A 23,554-nucleotide genomic window follows, 5' to 3' on the forward strand; every position below is an offset into this window, starting at 1 on the left:
GAAAAGGGGTTTTTGTCTGTTTTGGTGACTGATTCATTCAAATATTTGTTACAAATCAATAAATGAGTATTAAGTGTTAGCTGTTTTTAAAAAAAAAATTTATATATATATGTTATGATTTAACCAAGTAAATCAGAATATACTACAATGTACTGAACTATCCCATGGTTAGGCTGTTTCAGCATATTTGCCACAATTTTCAATGCTACGGGGAATTTTTTTTGTACAAAAGTCTATGTACAACAGCCGTTACAGGAATCTAAGTTTTTAAATGTAACAGATAATTCTAGACTATCAGGAGACTCTAAATGAGATAAAAATATGAGTTACACCTAGAAGGAAACCAGGTATCATCTTATATATCTAACAGAATTATATCATTTTTGAAAATGAAAGATACAAGGCACAAGAAGAAATGGTATTTTCACATGTTAAGAGACATGAAAGTAAATCGAGTGATCAACCTGGATTGCTGCTGTAGATTTCTGTGAATGCACACAGGAATCATTAAGTAGAACCTTAAGTTAGGAGTCAGTCTGCTTGGAGTAAATGAAGTCACGTGACCAGCAACTGCAACTGAATTTCACACTCTGTCCTACCCCCAGATCACCTATAAGAAGCCAGTCAGAATCCCAGGCTTGGGTGGTGAGTAACCTCACTTAACAGTGGGTCTGTTACCTTGGTGAAAGGGGCTATAATAGCCTTCATGAAGTGCATACATAATTTTCAACCTCCAGAAAGATTAATTAAATGAAAATCATGGTATTAATATTAAAGCTGTTAGGAGGAATGTGAACATATTCAGTACTTTTATATACTTGTGATGTTTAATGTTACATCGAATTCAGAGGTTATAAACTAAGCAACTGATTCAGAACTGTGGCAATATTAGAACAGCTAAGAGAATTTCAAGTTTATCATATTTCTACATTTAAACTATTAAATTTATAAGAATTATTGTTAATCCTTAAACTTTTATCGTCAGATCAGATTATCTGATGTACTTTAAACAGAAATCAAATGTATAAAATGCATAAATCATTGTAAAATGTGATGAAGATGATTCAACTAGGTTGTAAATGGAAACAAATGGTTGTTCACTGACCCCATAAAAATGACTGCTAAACTCTGCTAGATTTATATATGTAACAGTATCACTGGCCTAAGGAAGAACTAATACAGGATTTTTTTAATCAAAAATAATGTAATATTATTTAGACCAAAGTTGAGGTTTTAATATTTGTTTGTAAGTACAAAAACTATGGGCACTATAAAACTCACATCAACAATTATCTTCCCACAACGGTTAGAGACAATCATCTTCCTATAGTAATATATGGATGTGCCCGTTTCTAGGCTGCCTGCCAGCATTCCATGATTCAACCATTTAAAGTTCTGCCAATGTGACTGAAGGAAAACTAGATTTCATTATTGCTTTGATTTGCATTTATGCCTGGCTTACTAATGAAGCTGAATTGACCATCTGGATTTCTTCTTTTGTGAATTGCCTGTTCTTAGAGACTGTGCCATTTTGCTCCTACATTGTTTTTCTTATCATTTATTAAGAGAAATTCCTACCTCCTTCAGATTATATTTCTATTTTACTAGGTTCCCCCCCCCCAATGTTCTATTGTCTTTTTACTTTTAATCTTAATTAATCCATAATCTCTGTAACACAATACAAAGGATATGTCTAGTATTGCTTCCTAGGAGATATATAGCTTAATTATATCCAAATTTCAGGTTATACATTCAGTTCTCATGTGTTCGGATCTGTTGCTAAACTAGCTCTTCTCTCTGATCTGTTGGGAGCTCCAGTCTTTGCGGCTATTTTCCAAAATCCATGTTTGTCTTCCCTTTCTAGCAAACTGGTGTTAGTGTCCAGCTGCCCTCTAAGAGCCAGGAGTTCAGGTTACCCACCATAGTTCCCGTATTAGCGCTATAACTGTCTGATGGGACGCTGTGATCGCAGAGCAAGAAGCCAAGCAAGTCCACAGGCTCCGCAGCTGGCCTGTCAGCATTCAAATCCACAACCACACAACCTCTGGCGAGCTGCTTATCCATGCAGTGTTTCAGCTTTCTCCCTTATAAAATGAGGGAAATGAGATCGTCTACTTCAGAAGTTGATGAATGAATTAAATGAGATACTTTTTACTTAGAACACCTGGCATGTAAGTGCACACCAAGTTTAGTGATTAGCTATAAAACTAAATTTTCAAGAACAAATTTAGTTATTTCGACTGTATAACACAGATGAGCAAAATGAGATCTGATTCAAGACGACCTGTGCTCATGTTAACGTCGCTCTCGCTCGCTCACACGCGTGTGCTTTCCTGAGTTGAAGGACAGGGCAGTAACGGCCAGTGCTGAAAGCACACGTCATCCAGCATGCCATTCTCTCCCCCGGGGGGTCTGAGGCCCCGGGAGAAGTATGTCATGTGTGTCTGGGAGGAAAACGAGATTAGAAACAGCTGTTTTATATCATTGTCAACCGGTAACAACTCATCTTTTTTAACTCTCCCTTTCAACCAACCTCTCCTAGTCCACCAGGCCCAGCTTTCTAAAAACACATTTTATCAGATCACCTCCCCCAATTACCGTCACAAAGAATTTATAACGGATCCACTATCTGCCCCAGAAAAGACCAACTCTCCTGCCTGGGCTTTCAAAGCCTATCTAACTTGGTCATTCTCAAACTTTGTGCCAATTTCACAAATCCTCCTGCTAGCGACTTGTGTGTGTCTGGTGCCCATCCACTGCCACAAGCCAGAAGCACACTTTCACTAGCCAAAAATACTATAGCCCGTGTTATAGTAAAATCAAGAGGAAAACTACTTTTCCTCTTCCTGAAAACCTAAGTAACACCAGCCAACAGGCCCACTTGGGGCCTCTCTCCCTGAACTGTTCAAATTAAGAAACTGATGATCTCATTTGCGCTCTTTTTTTTTTTTAATTTGGCTGCCCTGGGTCTTAATTGTAGCATGCAAACTTGCCTCTTTGCTGAGGCATGCAGGCTCTAGTTTCCTGGCCAGGGGATTGAACCCAGGACCCCTGCATTGGGAGTGAGGACTCTTAACCACTGGACCACCAGGGAAGTCCCACAAATTTTTTAGGTATATCACAAAATAGTAAAATTTGGCCCAGGAGTTCAGAACGAGCTGGTGCTTTCTCAGATCTCTATCCTGGGCCCCAAATCCCTCTGACCACTGTTCCCGGTCTAGACTGTCTCCATGTCGGGGGAGAGGGAAGCCAGGCAGACACTGGAGCTGGACCAGCAGACCTCCCAGACCTCACTCTTCTTTTTCTAAACATTACTTTCTAAAAAGCCCTTTCAAGTGTGCTTAGGAATTTGCGTTCAAGATGACAGATGGAGCTACCAAAGGAACCCACCCCTCCCAACTCCAAAACCGAGTCTCCTCTCCCTGGCGCCACCCCATCATCACCAGTCATATGCCGTGTCCACTTCGCCCCGACCCACACCGTCAGACCTCACCCCTGAAAACGTCCGGGTCGCAGGTCACCACGGACACCCATGCCACCACCCCCGAGGATGACACTTCCTGCTTTCACATCCGCCCCACGTCTCTTTACACATCTGCCCCTTTCACGCTCCATGTAATGTGGCAGGGCCATCAACCACGTGGATCCATTATCCTCCCAAAGGAAAGGGATCTCAACCGGAAAAAAAAAAAAAAAAAAAAACAAACCACCACCAGGGCCGCTGGGCAAATGAAATGAGCCCTAGGAAAGAGGTCTGTGCTTCTTCCTCTGGGAGGAAGCCCTTAGGACCATTTAATTTTTAGGGGGAGCCCAAAGCCAGGGACCATCTATGACCCCACGTGAATAAATACTGCCTAAGACTCAAACCACCACAGCAGAAAGCAGAAAGATACAAGCGGGAAGGGAGTTGGGCGCCAGAGGAAATGGGGGTGAAAGAGAGAGAAAAGGAAAGACAGGGTTTAAGAAAAAACGGGAGAAGGCAGAGCCATATAGGAAACATCCTTCTGTAGCAATAAACACAAAGGCGCATCAATCTTCGTAACGACTGACTGCACAGCATCCTCTGGACGGGAGGAACCTAACGCTGTCTCAGAGCAGACCTTTACATTGCTACCACTTGGAACACCTATAAAACATAAACTACATATTATGGATCATCAGCTTATATAATTAAAGAGACAGCTGACATACATAGAGTCATTTTTGCAAAATCAGGATCCCGCACGTGTAGGAAGCTAATGGCAGTTTTACTTACCCACAGAATGAAAGCTGTCTGTCTTCAAGTCATGCATACAGACAGCACTTGATGGTCCACACTGGGCAACACCCATATTTCCACAGATGTTGATTTTATAAAGCATGTTATTTTTGGTATCCACTGCTTCCCACGTATAACTAGAAAGGAAGAAAAGCAATTTGTCACTGTCACTGATCTGCCAATAATTAAAACTTCTCTCTAGTTTCATATTCAAGCCACTTTCAAGCTTAAGACTTCCATAACCTAGAAGATACACTTTCATTAGCCAAAAATACTAAAGTCAAACTATGTTAAGTTGAATAGAAGCCAGGGCAGAAACCACTAAATACCACCTCGATCTGGTTCAATCCGCTCTGAAGCAGCCTCAAGACTCCCTAAGCATTAAAATACTTAAAATTCTACCATTAATTTAAGAATACCAACTCAGATATTTAAGTAATTGCTCAAGAATTATGTTGAGTTTTAAGGCAGTGACCTTTCCAATCACCGTGGAATGCTGCAAAGCCAAATGTTTGTTTTTAATTTTGTTTATCTTATTCAAAAACTAGTTACGGCATGTGAGATAGTTCTGGTTCTGGTTTTACCTTTAATAGTTCAGACCCGAAGTGACAAGATGAAGCTGTGCCATCAGGCAACGGATCCAAAATCAGACAAAATTAACTTTTGATTGATTCACTACATGAAGTATTTTATATGCATTGAAACTTGCTGTTCAAACCTCTGGCAAAGTAGATACTGAGTAACTGTCCATGAACCGATCAGCATACTTGGGACAAAATACAGCTGACCCTTAAACAACATGGATTTGAACTGCATGGGTCCTCTTATACAGCAATTTTTTTCATGAAGTACTGTACTGCCATATACCAAACGACACAAGTCATGGTTGGCTGAGCACACAGATGCAAACTGTGGATGCAGAGCGTGAACTGTAAAGCTGGATGGGGATTTTCAGCAGGGGTGGGGAGGCCAGGGTGGGGTGTCGTTCAAGGGTCAACGATAATGTTTGCCAGTTCTCTCGTAAGAAGGATTCTCAATTCTCCACTCTTCCCAGGGAGAATGCTGTGTCAATTTTGTAAAAATTTCCTCAACAAGGGTAGATAGGAAACGAGAGCAAATAAAAAGTTCCTCACAAAATGCAAAAGGTACATGAATGCAACGGTATTGTCGAAAGGACAGGAGATAAATCAGAATTCCTATCCTGGAACTGTGGAGGAACCGAGTGTGAGCCCTTGAGGTTGCTAAGCCTGGAAACCACATGTGTCAGGAGCTCACCGTGGGCAGCACCAGCTTGATGGGAAAATACAGCCCCCATAGGACCAGTCCACTTTTCGGGCTCCCTTTCCACTGGGTGTCAGAGCGCTGACTCGGCACAAACCCCAGGCAACACACCGTTCCTTGCTGACAGGCAGTCTCCCCAAGAGCCCCGTCCAGCAATGAGGAACCCCAACAGGAAAGTTACTGGCAGACAAGGAGCCAAGTGTGCTCCTGAACCCAGATCTGGGGACCGATCAACGCCATCTGCCAAGAAACCAAGGACCTGGGCACATGTCAGCACTCAGTCAGGACTGTGAATGCTCCACTGGGAGTTCTGACAGTCACTGAACTTCAAGAAACCTGAAAAACAGGCTGCAGTGCTTTGGCAAGCGCCAGCCTTGGGATGACACTGGACTCAGATGCAGTTACCACTATAAACTCAGCCTTCCTACCAGTAACACCTTTTACCTCCCCAAGTCCAGAGTTCCATGGCCCAAAAAAATGACCTAAGTAATACCAGGCGCCAGCAAGTCATCTATCCAGGCCTGTTTCTTTTGACCTTCATAACCTTTCTTCTTTCACTTCACAAATAAGTCTTAAGTACTTAGTGCGGAGTACAGAAATGATCAAGCAGTGATCATTCCAAAAACACCCTGCCCTCTTGGAGTGTATATTCCAGGGGAGGACAGAAAATAAACAGGTAAGCGAACACACAGGAGAATTCCACCTTGTAACACAAAACAGTAACAAAGTAACAGAAATGTGATTGGAATCCAGAAGAGTAACTGAGATCAAACTCAGGCTAAGACTTGAATGACAAAATGCGCAACCCAGAGGAAGACGTGGTGCGAAGGATCTTCCAGCAGACTGACCAGTCATTCCGAGGTCCTATGGCAGGAATAAACAGCACACGGAGGGAAGGGAAGGAAGGGCCCTGTGGCTGGAGCGAGGTGGAGAGAGCAAGCAGCAGATGAGATCCAGGAGATGGGAACACTGGGTCAGACAGATTAAAGAAAGCAGTTTTGATTCTGAACTTGAAGCAAAAACAGGCTGCTCAAAGATCCACACTACGGATCTTCCCTTAAAATTTTAAGCTAGTGTTTTTATGTGCAGAGTATTAGGAGACTTTTCTATTAAATAGTTAAATTAAGGCAAATTGTGAATCTCTTACTCAGGGCCCCTAAGTTTTTCCAGGATAGCAGACACCAAATTTAAAGCACTGGCATCATTAAAACGTTCCGCAACATGAGAGGTGTGTGAAGGTATTTTAGAATGAGTGAACTGGTAGCAATCAACTCTAAAGAAATGCACATGGTGACTGAAAACACTATGCTTTTCTTAAAACAGAAACCCACTACCATTTTTGCAGAGGTGATAGTTAAATAAGGCAGATGTAAACAGCATATGTGAGTGGAGCAGAAAAGAGAGGAGAGAGAAAATGGGGGGGGGGGGGCGCTGTCCTGACGATCTGGCAATCAGAGTTCCTAGAAAGACGCTGCCCGAGTCAATCGTTATTTCTTTTCTCTACTTGTATTTCATATTTGCGTTCTGTCAAGCTTAATCAAAATGATAAGTGGTTATGGGAGTAAGGGGGGAGGGTGCTGTGAAAGTACTCGAGTGCCGGGTGTCTTCGAGGGTTTGCCTGAACCACCAACACAAGGCAGCGACTCACAAACCTAAACTGCAGCTCTTGGGTAAAGAGGCCTCAGTCAGCGCTTGAGAGGGTCCGATTCCAACAGACACGTCTCTGCTTTAAAACAGACACCACGCCCAATGCCTTGTCGTTAGGAGCTAGCAATGATTGTTCAATTGAAATCATCAATCTGAAAACTCACAAAGCATATTCCAAAACCTACAGCGTCAACTGCTGTGCCCCTCAGTTAGATTAAATTATCATCCTTAATAAACACGTTTTAAAGATGATTTCCCTAAATGTGAAAGTCAAATAAATATCCGTTAGCACTTGAGAGAACTACGCGTTTGGCACTAGATAATCCTAGCCTCCTTGCCAAGATTGAAAGGCAAACTACCAGAATGGCCGAGGCCGAAATCATTCTTTAAATTTATGCTGAAGTTTTAAAGCACTCTGATCGTATTTGAGAATGAGAGAATGGCTTCAGAAACAATAAAAGCACATAGACTAAATAAAATTTAATGAAATGTTAGAGGAATATTAATATTTCGTCCAAAAGTTTTCCACTAGAAAATTCTCTACATGAGGTGAACACGTACAGCCAAAATGAGGAAACACAACAGTAAGATTTATTTAAGAGCCAAGCAACTGAGACCATTCAGCTGAGATTCCCAGAAAAGTCTATACACTAAGCTTTTGGGGCTTACATAAATAAAGAAGGGGAAAAAAAAAAAAACTAACAGGAAAAAATGAGTCTAACGTGTCAGACCAAAGAGAAAAATGAGCTATAATATTAAAATTTTAAACTTTTAGCAGGGAACAAACCATGGAAGAAAATATCTCCAAGTTGGGTGGAAATGTAGTCTTTATTCAGACACACACACACGCATGTTTGAAATATATCTGCTTTACAAACATGGACTAGCATGCAGATGGTGTAAAAGCCCAGTGGGCATCTTCACAGAACTCTTGACTCTCCTATCAGGCCAAGACTTCTATGAGACACCGTGGTTCTAAGCTGTCCCCCCTCTCATCTGTGAGGAACAGGACGCGAGGAGATGGAGCAGGAGAGCCCCAGGAAGTGCCTGGTCTTTGGGAACCAGCACCCAGAGGCCCCGCCCACTTTGGGGTCTTAGAATCAGTTCCAATCCTGCGAGGAGACAGCCTAACCTCAGTTAGCAGTGCTCTTCTGGACACAAAACCACCTGGACAAGAATCCTGGCTTTGAAAAGTAGCACACGCAAGCAAAATCTTTGCCATGCTACCTCTTTCTCCAGAGTATGAAACATCATCAGCCAATGTCCCCCTCCCGCTCTTGAAAACTCCCAAGTTCACTTCGAGGCAAACCTGGCAATTAGACACACAGGTCTGCACGCAATGCCCTCTGGACCACATGGGCTGGCCCCTGCTGTTATCCTCAGCTCTGACACCAACCCTCCTGGCATTTCCCACCACCCACTGGTAGATCTTATGTGCCTGGTATCCCCCACTGCCCCATGACTCAGGACAGGAGTGTCCTCCGTCCCAGAATGACATAGTGACATATACATGGACAGAATCAACATATGCTGGCAGGCTGGGAAGGAAACCGGCCAGTGGACCCCGGGTCCTGACGTTTGTACAGCAGGCCACCCAGGCACTGTACAAGTTTTTTTTTTTTTAACTTTTCAGAAGATATTTACTTTTAAGTACAACAGTGAAGGTAGAAAAGCATTCCAGGAGACTGTAGGAGCTTCAGTCTTGTTGCAATAGGTGCCCCTGAAATGGCAGACCCCAAGTGCCGATTTCCAGAGTGACTGAATGCACCTGAATGCGGCCCCTGGGGAGAAGCTGTTGATGAAGACTTCTGTGAAGATCCAGGCCACCCCACATCATGCTGATCAAAAAAAAAACACTTTTCTGAGCTCACTGTTAGTTGCTCAGTTGTGTCCAGCTCTTTGCAAACCCCATGGACTGTAGCCCCATGGACTGTAGCCCGCCAGGAACCTCTATCCACGGGCTTCTCCAGGCAGGAATACTAGAGAAGGTAGCCTTTCCCTTCTCCAGGGAATCTCAAACCTGGGTCTCAAACTGAATTCTGTGGCTGAGATAGGCCCTGGGGGTGGACGATTCATCTCATCAGATAAACTGAGGACACAGGCCATGGTCCCTCAGTTCAAGAAAGCTTGAGACCATCTGCCCTTGACCGTGATCCCACGGCCTCTGCCAAAACCACCTTGGACGACAGACAGCAGTCAGTCTGCGTCTGTTCCGAGGCCGGGAGGTTCCATTTTAATCTCATTTGGTTTACATTTCATAATATCCTGAAAAGTGCTGGCACGCAACCAATTAGAAGATCACCAATTAGAAGGAAGCACACAACGAGCAGACCATCAACCAACGGAGACGGCAAGGCGTTCCTACCTTCCCAATACTGCCTCCAGCAAATGCCACACTGAGAGCCCGACCCGGTCAGCACGGGAGCGAATCAGAGGCAGCAAGGAAGAAGCCGATCTAACTGGCCATCCCAACTGCCTGGAGATCAGAAAGGTTCACGAAGAGAAACAGAGAGCCGTCTCTACCAAACATGGTGCCAACGTCCATGCAAAAGAGAGAAAGCAAAAGAAAAAGCCAGACGGCCACAACTGGATGACTCCTCTCAGCTATTTGACACTGGTGTCTTAACAGGACACCGCTCAAGCTTTCGTACACATCATCACTGAATACCTGCAGAAGTGCAACACTCTGCAAATACAATGTGGGGTTCTTTCTAATTCTTAAAACAGCTAACATCCAAACTGAAGTCTAGGACTTCCCTGATAATGCTGTGGATAAGAATTCGCCTGCCAAGGCAGGAGACGTGAGTTCGATTCCTAGTCCAGGAAGATTCCACATGCTGAGGAGCAGCAACTACACCCGTGAGCTGCAACTCCTGAAGCCCCTGCCTCTAGAGCCCACGCTTCGCCACAAGAGAAGCCCCCGCAATGAGCAGCCCCAGCTCATGGCAACTGGAGAAAAACCTGCTCAAAGCAACCAAGACCCAGCAGAGCCAAAAATAGGTAAAAATTTTAAAAAATAGATAAAACAAAGTACATACAGTTTAATTATAAAATGTTTGGAATGCCCAACACCTTAAAGGAAAAAAAAAAAAACAAATCTCAGAAAACTGAGTCCCTTCCCCTCTAACACAAAGCAGCTCCATGAACCTTCATTCGTCCATGTTCTTTAGAGATCTTAGTTCCCTCACTGCCACAAGTCCTGGGGTTATGGTAATAATGGTCATGTGGCCATGAAACATTTGATGACTGGCCTACAATCATCAGTATATAAAGCAGATTAGAAGTACAATGGAACCAGCAGTAAAATTAACAAGCACGTGTGAATCTATAATTTGGTTTCCTTAAAAGAAAAAGTTGGTGGTATACAAGTAAATTCACATAACATGGTCACTGGCTAGAGGACTGTTATTTTAAATCTAGAGTGAGCAGCCAATACCAAATCTGGGGGACGAGGGGAATGCAAAGTCTTTCCAACCTGAACAGCAAAAAAAAAAAAAGAAAAGATTTCTCTGCTTCTGGCCTACATCCAAGGGCTCTAACAAAACACTCAGGGAACATTTGGCTCACCACTGCCTCTTATCATTATCAGAGAGTTTCTCAGCTCATCCCTCCAGACCACCGACCCTCGAAAATCTGGAACGGTGTCCTAAAATAGCAAAGGGGGAGGATGGCGGGGAGAAGGGAGGGGTGGCAGGGGGAAAGGAAGGCAGGGTTTCCAAACGCACATTTGCAGCAGAAATGTCAAGAGCATAATGTAACCCCCTGTTGTCAATAACTCTCTGCTTCTGACACGACGAGAGAAGAATCTGATTTGGCACAAGGAATACACACCCTGATCTGCAGGCGCAGGGGGGACACAAGAGTTTGATAGAGCATTGTGGCCAAAACTTATATAGGAAGTACTTCACTTCCTATTCTAACAAACCCACAAAGCTGTGGATAAAGATACGAGGCCAGCAAAAAAAAAAAAGGCAAGGAAATGCCAGACATTAATTTCTGGTTTTCCCTGTAGTGACACAGGGTCTGGGAGCAGGAAGCCAGTGGTCTGGAGAGCGATCAGGCTGGAGGAGAGACTCCGGTCGGCATGAAAGTGGAGGCGCCAGGGGGTCGGCAGGCACGGCTCTAACACCAGCACCCTGAGTGTCTGGGAGAGGTCCCGAGAAGCCAAGGCAAGCCACGAGGTACCACCCGTGGGCCTGAATCCCACCCCCTGACCCAGCCTTGGGGGACACACTTAAGCACTCAGAGCCTCACCTTCCCGTCGCCAAGAGTCGTCCACCCCACAGCCACCACCAGGAAAACAAGGCTGGAAACGTGGAGCTGTTGAGGCACTGTCACCTAAGCTCTCATCTGGATCACCAGCAGGACTCAAAGACGGGTTAAAAACTGAGTTGGCCTGGTTAAGTCCTTTTGAAAGGACGGTCACCTAACGACACTGCCAGGATTGAGGTGGGAGCCTGGTTTGGGGGCCAGCTCCACGGAGCTGATGAAGCTCAAGACAGAGAGTGGGGGGCTGCTCAGAACACACACCCAGACACATGCACGCCAGCTGCCTCCTGCGATCTCTCAGAACAGGACAGGCACTCGGGCCCACCCAAGCCCGCACCATGCAGCCACCAGCTGCCACCAGAACAAAGGCCTGATGGATCGGAAACTTGGGGAAAAGGACAGACACGCTCTGCTTCCAGGAACCTGGCGGCCACGGCCCTCCACACCCGAGATCTTCCTCCAAGGGCCGGCCGGTGCGCCCACTGCTGCACTTGCTGCGTTTTTGCTCCCAGTGACTCTACAGCCCCAGGACGCAAGCCAGGGTTTCAACCCTGCTCCGTGAGGCCCCTTTTACAATCTGGGTGCTTTCTTCCTTTGTTCCTCAAATGCAAAATGAAGGCTTGAATTACAGGCTGAACCTCCTCCTTAATCATCACATGGATGTCAGAATTCAACTGCCTTTTACATCAACTCGGCCCATGGCGTAGAGATCAAACTTTAAGGCTCAGTCCCCTCAGAGACCATCACCAATGTCCCCCAAACTCTCATGGACCCAGTACCCTGCTTCCAAAGCCACTAGGACAAGAGAAAAAGTCTGCCTTCCTAACTTTGTTTTTTTTTTGGGGGGGGGGGGGTTGTGCCAGGTTCATTGCTGTGCAGACTTTTCTCTAGTTGCGGCAAGCAGGGTTTCCTCTTTGCTGCGCTGCAAAAGTTCTCTGCTTGCAGAGCACAGGTTTTAGGGTGCGCATGCTTCAGGAGTTGCAGCTCCCAGGCTCCAGAGCACAGACTCAGTAGTGATGGGGGCATGGGCTTAGCTCCTCCTCTGCACGTGGGATCAGCCTGGATCGGGGCTCAAACCCATGTCTCCTGCCTTGGGAGGTGGATTCTTTACCACGGAGCCACCAGGGGAGCCCCCCACCTTCCTACTTTCCGGGCAGTCAGCTCAGCCGGTTAGTTCGGATGGTGATGGGGCCACTACCCAGGGTGAGTCCTTCACAAAGGGAGGCTGCCGCAGGAGAACAGTCTCTGCTTTGAAGATGCTGGGGTCACACGTCTCAGAAACCCTACCACCCGCTGCTGAACAGGAAGCGCAGGGCCACGTCAGTGCCACCTTCACACCACCTGAAAGGACTGCGGCCCCACCGGCCCCCCACCCCCACAGGGCACTTCCTCGGAATGACCCCCAACCCTGTCACAGCCTCCACCCACGCTGTCCAAGCGGCCCCTGCTTCCCCACCCCCACCCCCTCTGAGAACAGCCCCTCCATCCTTTCAGCTCAGTCCCTCTCCCCCCACCCCACCCCATCCCACATCCAGCCCGAGGCAGAGTCCACCAGCTCCACTTTCAAAGTCCCCAGAATCAGACCACTCTGCACCACGACCCTGGGCCAATCTGTTATAACCACTTACCTGGTCCAGCAAAAATCCCCCGCAGGCCGTCCCCCCCCGAGGTCACTCCTGGGCTCAAAATCCTCCCAGGATCCCGCGTCCCTCAGAATAAAATCCAGAGTCATTCTTCTTTTTTTTTTTTAATATTTTTTATTGAAATGGAGCTGATTTACAACATTGTACCCATTTCTGCTGCATGGCAAAGGGATTCAGTTAAACACACCTACACACTCTCTTCTAGAGTCACTCTTGATGGCCTATGGGACATGGCCCCAGCCAACCCTCTCCGAAAATTCCCGTCTCCCACCCTCTTTCTTGCTCTTGCTGCACGACGGCCCCTCTGCCACTTGCCAGCCATGTCAGCCAGCATCCTGGCTGGAACACTTGATAATGTGATCCCTCTGCCTAGCACACCCTTCCCCGAGTCAGATGTGCAGGTGACCCCCCTCGCTTCCTAAAAAAAAAGCAAAAGCCCCCCCCCCGCCCCCACCACAGACAGGCCTGCGGACCCAGCACCCTCCATACAACAGCCCCGCCCCATACGTCTCTCCCTAGGCTCGCTCACTCACCCAAGCAGCTAACTCACCCGGCCTCCGCCGAAGGATGGACACTCAAAAGTGGGGAGAGTGAGCCACACGGGTTTCTTGCTTTGTTTGTGGTGAGTGACACTCCTCCGGCAGATGGCAGGCGGAGGGGCCTCGGAGGACACGGGGGGTGACTCAGCGGGGACACATCCTCGTCATTTCTAAGAAGCCACCCTTCAGCACGTCCATGCTCGTGGTTTGGGGTTTCTGTTTGCAGGCCGGGGTGCTGGGGAGAGGCTTTCAGTACCAAACAAGTGTTTTAAAGATGTCTAACTGGCTTTTGACTAGAGCGAGTCACCCAGATGGCGACAAACTAATGTTACAAGTCAACATCCGGTGGCCGGTCTCCTGGACGAGCTCTCCACGTGCACACCATGTGTTTATTCCTGCACACACGTACGTGGGAAGAACTGCACATGACCCCACGGATTGTAGCCCGCCAGGCTCCTCTGTCCATGGGATTCTGTACGCAGGAATGCTGGAGTGGGCTCCCATCCCCTTAAAGCACATAGGCTCTGATTTAAAAGAGCTCCCTGGCTACCCTCTGGCAAAGGCCAGGCTTCACTGTCTCCACGTTCCTTCATCTTTCCCTACTCCCTCTACCCCAAAACAAAACTCGAATTGGTAACTTTCATGACCTCAGATTTCTTACATCTCTGAGCCCTAAAGTGAAGAGTGACATGTGCAAAATTGTACCCACCCCCTCGCCCTGGAGGGGGAAGCCACCCTCCAGAGATTCATGGAAGGATCTTAAAGCAACAACATAAAAATCCCACCCAAGGTCTCTGGCCCATCTGAAGGGCAAGCTTCATGCTTGCAGAACCCAGAGGGGCTGGGATCTTCCCCTCCACCCACCCCAGCCTTGGAGGATGCACACAGGCCGGCCCCCCGCGCTGGTTACCACGAGGACAGAAATAGGCGTGACGCACCACTCCAGGCACCTCAAAACTCCGCCTGTGGCAGCTGGTTCTTAAGTCATGTGGCACCATGAAGCTGGCGAAGGGCTCTCACAACGCTTCCCACTGGCCTGCATTCTTGCGCCCAGTCCCCACCTACAGCAGACGCCCTGGAATCCAAGACCCACCCGCCTCCAGGGAGATGGGACTGAGCCCCTCCAGAGCACTGACGCCCATGCAGAAGCCCTCGGGGGCTTCAGGACCTTCTACCAAAAAACAAAATCAGGAGGCTCTGCACTCCCCCACTCCCCCGGGGTGGTGGACTAATGTGGCCACCACAGGAAGGAGGACAATGCCAAGAAAAAGGCAGGAAAGGGCCCGGGGCCACCCGACATATGGCACCTGGCACCCGCCCCAACCCCACACCTCCTATCAGCAAGCTCCTCCTTGTGTAAGCAAACTCGAGCTGGGCTTTCTGCTACTCGGGAGCTGGAGGAATCCTGAAGAATGGAGCCTCAGAACCGCAGAAGCCTGGATGCAAACTAGACCCTGAGAATCACACAGCCCCGTGGTTTTAAAACTTTAAATGATGGAAACACTTCTTTCTCAAAAGAACTCTCCCATGGAGTGCCAATGTATAGGATGGATGAAGAAGAAACACCCTCGTGTTGACGCAAAAAGCCCCTAGACACTAAGAGAACCAGGGAGGTGCAGAGGAACCAGCTAAAAATATCACTGACCTGGCGCATAGAGCCCTAACTTGCAGAAAGAAAGCAATCACCGCCACCACCACCATTTATGACCACAAAGGATAGCTAGGCACTTAGACACACTCTGGTTCTCACACCACCCTGAAAACGTGATTAGCACCCTGACTTGACACAGAAGAAAATCAAAATCTCAGCAGGCCAGTTAACTGGCCCGTGAGGCTTTCCAACTAGTAAAGAGGAGAAAGAGTCCACATTCGAAAGCAGGACAGTGACTTCCAAAACTCCACTTCCAGCCCTCCTGAGGAAGAAACTGAGACGTAGAGGAAAGAGGTGACTGGCCACCGCCAACTCAGAAATCCAGCTCTGCGGACTCCAGCTACAGGCAGAACACACTGTCCTCTGCCAGCGGCCATCAACGAGGGCCCAGCAGCTGTCTCCGAGCAGGAACAGGGCTGGGAGTGATGTTTAGGAGAATGGAAAAGCACCTAAGACCAGCCACAGGGACACACCAGCCAGAGGAACGCCCTGCCCATCCCCCGGCCTCCCCCCAGCAACTTGCAGCCAAGCTTCAACAACTGCTCCCAGCTCCATCCTGCACAGCTGCGCAAAAAGAGGCCACAAGCGTCCCAGCGGAGGCTCGATGCGAAGAGCACAATCAAGAGGCACCAGCCGTCGCAAGGGCACCCACACCATGAAAATGGGATGACAAATGCCAACAAAGACACTGGGCCCAAGGAAAGAGCAATTCATAGAGCAATCCGAGGAGCGCTTTACGTCTTCCAAGGGATGAGGGAAGTTGTGGCAACCATGAAGAGGCAGCTGTGAGTATACATCAACTCTAGACCCTGCTGGAATGTTTCTAAGAAACAGAAAAAAGTTGAAGAGCTTACAAACAACAGGAGAACTGCTAGGCTGGGAAAGAGGACAGAAGCCATTCTTCTGGAACCCTGCCCATAGTGGTAGTCAGATACAAAGTATAAAGGACAAACCGAGCAGGACGCTATGATAAAGAGAGGCTAAACAGCACAATAGGAAACTTTGACCCAAAGAGAGAAACTTTTTTTCCCAAACACACAGAACACGCAACTCAACGAGGTTCTAGGCCACAATTTCACATTTTTACTGCCCACATGAGGGGAAAATTCTATTTACCTAGAGAATGAAAAATTTTTAAAAACTGGTGGATCCAAGAAGTTCAAATAGCATTTTTGGGTACAAGAAGAAAATATTTAGAACTGAAGGATGAAAAATCTATGTATCAAAACCCGTAAGTAGCATAGTACTCAGACAAAGAAACCCACAGCTTTAAATTCATAGTTTAGTCACTCAAGCTGATTTAAAAGATCTAAGTTTTCAATTTAAATTAGGAAAAAAACGAGGATAAACAACAAAATCCTAGTGTACAGCACAGGAAACTTTTATAGTTAATATCCTGTGATAAACCAAATGGAAAAGAAGATGAAAAAGAACATGCAGGTATAACTGAAGCACCTTGTTGTGCAGCAGAAATTGACATAATATTGTAAATCAACTCTACTGCACTAAAAGAAATTTCTTTAAGAAAAAAAAATTTTTTTAAGAAAAATTAGAAAAAAATTTTAAAGAAATTTTTTAAAGTTAACAACAGAGAGCATAAATAAAAAATTAATGGTGACAAAGATGGTAAAATAAATACTAGTTGTTTTGAAAAGACTAAAAAGACTAGAAAAATCTTTAGTAAGCCTAATTAAAGGGAAAAATACATAAATTAACATCAGGAATTTTTTAAATTTACCTACAGAGTCAAAAGGTATTTCCAAAAGCATAAGAGTAAATGCTACATATTTATATGTGGATACATAATTAAAATGACAATTTCCTAGAAAAATACAGATTATCAAAACTTGCTCAAGAAAAAATATAGAATCTGAGTAAATAGACAAAACTGAAACAGTAATCAAAACTCCTCTTCCACTACATTCTATCTCCACAAAGGCACAAGGCCCAGACAGTTTTACCACTGAGTTCTACCAAAATTTAAGGAACAGAAATTGTCCATCCTATACAAAAACTATTTCATATCATACAATATACTAAAAACTAACTGGCTCTTCCCACAAAGCAAAACATTCTTGATACTGAACTCATCCAAGAATAATACAGCAAAGAAAGCTGCAGCCTGAACTCACTTAAAAACTCAGTCGCCAGCTTCCTATATAAAACATCAGGAAATGTGTATGTGGGTGCTCAGTCGTGTCGGACTCCTTGTCGCCCCACAGACTGTAGCCCCCCAGGTTCCACTGTCCATGGAATTTTCCAGGAAAGAATACTGAAGTGGGTTGCCATTTCCTTCTCCAGGGGATCTTCCTAACCCAGGGATTGAACCCACATCTCCTGCATTGGCGGACAGATTCTTTACCACTGAGCCACCTGGGAAGATGGGGTGCTCTTAACATCCCACAATGCAAAGGACAGACCCCACAACAAATATTTATTCAGGCCACATGTCAAATGTGCTAAGGCTAAGAAACCTCCGTACAAAGATTTCATAGGCTACAAAAAGCCTGATTTAAAAAGAAAAGAAAAAAAAAATGTAAACTGAAGTTCATCAAAATTAAGAAATACCTATTTTTCAAAGGACATATTAATGAAAAAAAAAAAAAAAGCAATCCAAAGACTGTGGGGAAAATACACACTGTACAGACCTGAGGAAGGACCTGACTCCAAAAACATAAAGAACTCTTGAAACACAAAAAGATGACCCCCAAAAAGTGTGTTCAGGGATGAGGGGCAAGAGATTTTTTTGAGAATCACAACAAAAGATACTCAAGTGGTTAATAAGCACATGAAAGATGTTCAACCTCATGAGGCATTCAAATAATACAAGAAAAGATGTTCAATGTCATGAGTCAGCAGGGATGTGAAAATTAAAACCATACTGAGATACCACTACAACCCCACTAGGATGGCTAAAATTAAAAAGACTGACAAGATCAAGTGCTGACAAGGATGTAGAAACACCGGAACTCTCACACCGACGACGGAGATGCAACATGGACAATCCCTTCAGAAGTCAGTTTGCAGCTCCCATAAAATCAACCCTCACTCTCCAGCCACTGAACAATCTCACTCCTAGGTATCTATCCAAAAATACAGCGTGTGTCCACACAACATCTTGTACATGAATATTTACAACAGCTTTGTTTGTAACAGCCCAAAAAACTAGTAACATCTAGATTAGTCTTGGGTCAAAAAAAAAAAAAATCAAAACTTAGATTACACATTACTTAAAATTAACAAAAGAAATTCAAAAGTTTAATAAAATAAAATTAGCAAAAGGGGAGCAGTGGTGGCCACCAGTTCTCTGGATCCAGTGCTGTCCAGAGGGTGGTGTCTCCAGCTCTAACCCCTCCCAGTTTTCCCCCTACTTAAGAAATGTCAATGGATCACTTGGAGAATAAATGAGTCCTTTGTCACCTTGCCAGGATTAAAGGTGAGGAGACACCATTAACAAGAATTCAGGCCTCTGTCCCTCACTGGTCATGAGTCAGCTATGCGGAAAATACAAAGGACTCACAGGTATATCCGATCTCAGCTACCTCCACCTCCATGACCAGTGGGGTCACTGCCAAAAGGGCTCCTGGCTGGGATAATAAAAAAGGGCGGGAAAAAAAAGGAGAAAAAGAACAGTATCTGCAAAGTAATGAGTTACTTTCTTCCATCGGTCCCAGTTCTGCGACCGTTGTGAATTCTCTTTTCCCAGCACAGCACAGTTATACATGCCAAGATCGAAATAAAGATGAGACATCTAAATGATTTCACTCAACCCCATCTTTTAAAACTCCCTCTGTGAAACACTGATAAAAGATATGAAGCCCAATCAGGAGTTCATTCCCTGGGACTCTTGTCAGGATGATGGTCCTGACAAGAATTAAAGAATTTAAAGAATTAAAGCATGTGTCTACCCACAGTTAATAATCTTGGGCTACACACACACTTATTGTTGCAAGAAACATATACACACAAGTGGATGTGATCCAGGTTCAACATGTGGCCCAAATTAGGCATATAAGCACTGTTCCTTCGGAAAAATCGCAGGGAAAAAAATGTCTCCTTAGAGACATCAACTAAACCAACCTCAACTCCCAGCTGGCTTCATTACTCTCTTGTCCTCAATATAAAAAAAAAAAAAAGTTGCAGCGTTTATACAGAAACAATTGGGGGAAAGCTTGTTCTAAATACACTTTAAGATACTTAACTACTTAAATCAAGACAGCCCAAAGCATTATTTTATAACTCGTATAAACTGTTAAGCCTTCACTCATTAAGAATGTCGTTAACACCAAAATAAAGGGTAGAAAGTCACTAATTACCACGCACGTGTAGAACGGCCTTTTACAAAGTGTATCGCGTACAGAAGAGGGTGAAGCTGTGGACAAGCGGAGGGCCTTCTGGTCTCTTCGGGTGACTCCGCACAGCCTCTGGCCTCTGCCCCCTGACCTCCTGTCCCCACAGACCCTGCCCCCCAACCTCTGCACATCCCACACAGCTCAGCACTCCATGCCCCAGCCCCGCCATGCCTGCCAGACCCACCGCGGCCACGGTGGCCTCTGGATTCCAATGCTTTCTTTCCACCACACACCACCTTCCAAGAAACAGCCAAGGGATTAAAACCTCTGACTTCTTCCACAGCGCAGGACTCGCCAGGTGCATCCATCCTCACGAAGCTTCAAGAATGCACGACTGAGGCTCTCCAAAGGACACGCGCTCAAAGTGCCGGGAGAGCAGATACACTCTGGGCAACTGGCCGTCGTCATCCCTGCTCTGCAGCACCCGGCTAAAGACGATAAAGCTGCTGCTTCATCCCTTCTGCTAACGAGCCACTTGGGGACTACCCCTGCCCACCACGCTCACCCCAAGAGGGGTCTGGGCCACATGGGTGCCCTGCAGGCCTCCCTGAAACGGGCCCCAACTTCCCTCCTGTTGGTCTTAAGGGGCCATAGGCGAAAGGTACCCTCCCGGGATCTAGAAAGCTAGACTTGGGAGGAGAGGCCGCTGCCCCAGAATCAACCCCCCTTTCCAGGGACTGTGAGACCTGCCTGCCAGGGTTCTCGCGGCCACCGGAAGGTGTCTAGGCACCCCAAACCTGCGAGAGGGGAGCTGCGGACTGCACCAGGCACCAAACCACCAGGAACCGGGAGAGTCTTCCATGGAAAAACGTGTTCCTCGTTACCAGCAACCAATTTGCAGACGTTTGGAATGTGCCCCTGTGTCCGTGGGGACCGCTGCCACTGACAAGCAGCGCAAACACCAAGAGCAGAAGTCTGCTCTTCACACTCACGGTGAGGCCTGGGCAGCTATTTACGGACAGACGCCCAGAGCTGGAAGAAAAGGCCGCAGAAAACAGCCTGCTTCGGGGCTACTCGGTAGAATTTTTCAAAGTGGACTTAAAGACATGATCAGCCCACATTCCCATTCAAATATGTGCTACAGTGAAGGAACTTTTAGGCAGTCTGACTTCATTCAAGAAAACAGATTTTTTTTTTAAACCCCTTTCCTAGAGGGGGGAAAAAATGTTTTCAGTATTTAAGCCAAGGTATGCATTTGAAACGGGAACAAACAAAACAAATTTCAAATTTCAGGGAGTGGGTCTGAAGTAGAGACTGTTAAACGCGGCTCTAGAGAAGTCTGAATGTGAAACCACAGAGCAGTAACGGGAAAGAAACATGCCGAAGCCCACCCAGCTGCAACCCAGCTGGGGCTGCAGTCCTCAGAAGCCTGGCAGAAAGGACCTGTCTGAAGACCACAGAAGGCACATGCTAAAAAAATGCAAGTCCCCTCAGGACACTGTCAAGCACTTGCTAAGTCAGGCCCACGTGTGACCGTGAGGAGAGGCATTTCAAGATACAACGGCCATTTTCTACTGGACCAAGAGGCCAAGTTCCATCTGGAGATGAGTTTGTGAACCACGGTCCAGGCGCTGAGATGACTACCCTAAAGCAAAAGCAAGAGTCTCCTGCAGCAGCTCCAGAGTAGGGGTCTGCCCTTGAGGGCAACTTTATTAAGAAATCAATTCCATCTGCCAGCATCCAAGACCAACACCACTAGGCCAAGCTGAGCTAATTTCTCATGGATGCATATGGTTACAGCAGCCACTACCCCCAAAAACGTCCTCCTTTAAAGATCAGTCACAGTCTGACCTTGGGTCAGCGACTAGCTTTTCACTGTACAGGGGGCTTCTATGAGTAACTATGTATCTTAGGGTAGTTAACTGGCCTACAAACTAATGTGCAGTTAACTCTCCCTCGGGCCCCCAATACCTTTCCAAAAAAGGACAAAGAATATGGGCCTTTCCGCTTCCACTGTGCATTCAGCCTCACTCTCCTCAGAGTAATAATTTCTGAAAGTTCTCAATTCGGGGGTAATAAGACCATCTCTAAGGCAAAGGAAGACCCCATACACCTCACCGTAAGCTCAAAATTCAGGTCCAAGTGGGCTAAACTTGGCTTCATTCTGAGAGGTGACTTGCTAGCGCCAGGGATAACTGCTGACTTGTTTGTCCACGACTCTTTCAGAACTTTTCACCCCTTTTTCACCAAGCTTTAAAAAATTAATTAAAAGCTGTATTTTCCATCATCCTAAACAGTCCAGAGAAGGTTGGTTAGAAAAATACATGGAATCGGCAGTTCTCCAACCCCGGGACTCCCGGCCATGGCAGGACACTTAACAGTCCTCACTGGGACCAACGATTATACAATCATGGTTCCCAAAGCAAAAGACTCCACTAGAATAATCCACCCGGAGACAATGACATCATGTGAACAACGAGACAGGAAGTTCAGCTCGCAGAAGTGAAGGGTGAAGTCTCGAAAGCCAATACTGGATGACCACCCTCCATTCTCCCGATTAAAAAAAAAAAAAGTCAACTTCTGCAGAAAAAGCTACTTTAAAAATGGAAAACCCACATTGAGGAAATCAATCAGCAAATGAAACCAACCACCCCCCCCCCCCAACTCCACGGCCGTTCCTACGGATGAGTCTGTCCACCTTAAGGGGCGCATCTGAAGCCCCGCTGGTAGAACTTTGGGGGAAACGTGGAGTGGGAACAAAGCGAAGCCGGGGATTCCTGCGTCCTCCCAACTTTTTCGCAGGCGCACCGCTGGGCGTGAGGGCGCCCGCGGGGTGTCACCCGGCCGCTCGCACTCACGCAAACCCGCCCCGGACTTGGTGACAGCCACAAGTGGCCAGACGGCGGACCCCGGGCCAGCACGGGCCAAGCGCCCCCCACCCCCTGCCCGTGGGCACCGATCACCCCCGGGTCTCTTATCCTTCGCCGGCACGGCGGCAACTTTCCATCGGGGACAGGCAGACACAAGGAGAAGACTCGGGGACCCCGGGCCCTCCCCCGGGGGCGCCCCCTGCACCCCCATCCCGCCCGCTGCGCGCTGGGGCACCGCGACCGAAGCCCGTGCCCCGGCGAGCCACCCACCTGCACAGCTCTGGGAACTCGCCGCCCTGGGTGCCCGCGGCCCCGGGAACCCAGCCCGGCGGCAGCAGCAGCAGCAGGAGCTGCAGCTGCAGCAGGAGCGGGCACCGCGGCGGGCGCCCGGCGGGCGCGGGCCCCAGGTGCGAGCTCCGGCCGGCGGCCGCCTCCATCGCGCCGGGCCCGGGCTGCGCGTCCGGAGCCGGGCGAGCGGCGCGCGGCGGCCAGGGGCGGCGTCCGGGACACGGGTGTGCAGCCAGGGCGGCAGGCGGAGACGGACAGGAGCGCGAGAAGCCAGGGACGAGCCGGGGGAGCTCGAGGGGCGCGCGGCTCTTCTGGGCTCGGCGGCGGCCCCGGGGCCTGTCACGTGACCGCCCCGGTCCCGCCCCCGCCCCGCCCCGCTCACGTGACAGGCTTGTTCAGGTGATCCCCGCCCGCCCGGCTCCGCCCAGGCCCGGTCACGTGAGCGCGGCCCCGCGCGCGGCCGGAAGCGGCACGTCGCGCGCGCGCGCAGGTGCGGGAACCCCCCCCCCCCTCCACCCAGGCCTGCGGTGCCCCCCGCTACCCCGCGGGACCCCCGCCTCCGTGTCTCCCCCGGGGGCGCTCTCGGGAGATGGAGGTGCTGCCCAACCTGGACTCCCATGTTCCCACCCTCGACCGACAGGGAGAGGGAAAATGAGGTTTAGAACCTAAGTGCTGTAAAGGCCGCCGCGCAGCCCTGTTACCATACATTCGATCCCTTAATGAATGGGAACCCACTTTTCTTGCCCTCCGGGGGTTCGATCGCTGAGCCCTGCACCGCGGTGTTCCCACCGTTACACACCCACCAGAGTCTCTCAC

The 23,554-nt window shown here is 47.6% G+C and overlaps 1 protein-coding gene across 1 annotated transcript in view; it reads right to left on the reverse strand.

Annotated features, from left to right (window-relative positions):
• IGF2R (insulin like growth factor 2 receptor) overlaps positions 1 to 23,065 on the reverse strand; it is a 102,946-nt gene extending 79,881 nt beyond the window's left edge. Inside the window, exons 1-2 of the mRNA XM_025294314.3 lie at positions 22,721 to 23,065; positions 4,256 to 4,395 (exon numbers count right to left, since the gene is read on the reverse strand). Of these exons, the coding sequence (XP_025150099.3) occupies positions 4,256 to 4,395; positions 22,721 to 22,887 (307 nt within the window). The 5' untranslated portion in view covers positions 22,888 to 23,065. The remainder of the gene's footprint in view (positions 1 to 4,255; positions 4,396 to 22,720) is intronic.
• Between the last annotated feature and the right edge of the window lie 489 nt (positions 23,066 to 23,554).

Source organism: Bubalus bubalis, chromosome 10 (genome assembly GCF_019923935.1).
Source record: "Bubalus bubalis isolate 160015118507 breed Murrah chromosome 10, NDDB_SH_1, whole genome shotgun sequence".
Classification (NCBI taxonomy): Eukaryota; Metazoa; Chordata; class Mammalia; order Artiodactyla; family Bovidae; genus Bubalus; species Bubalus bubalis.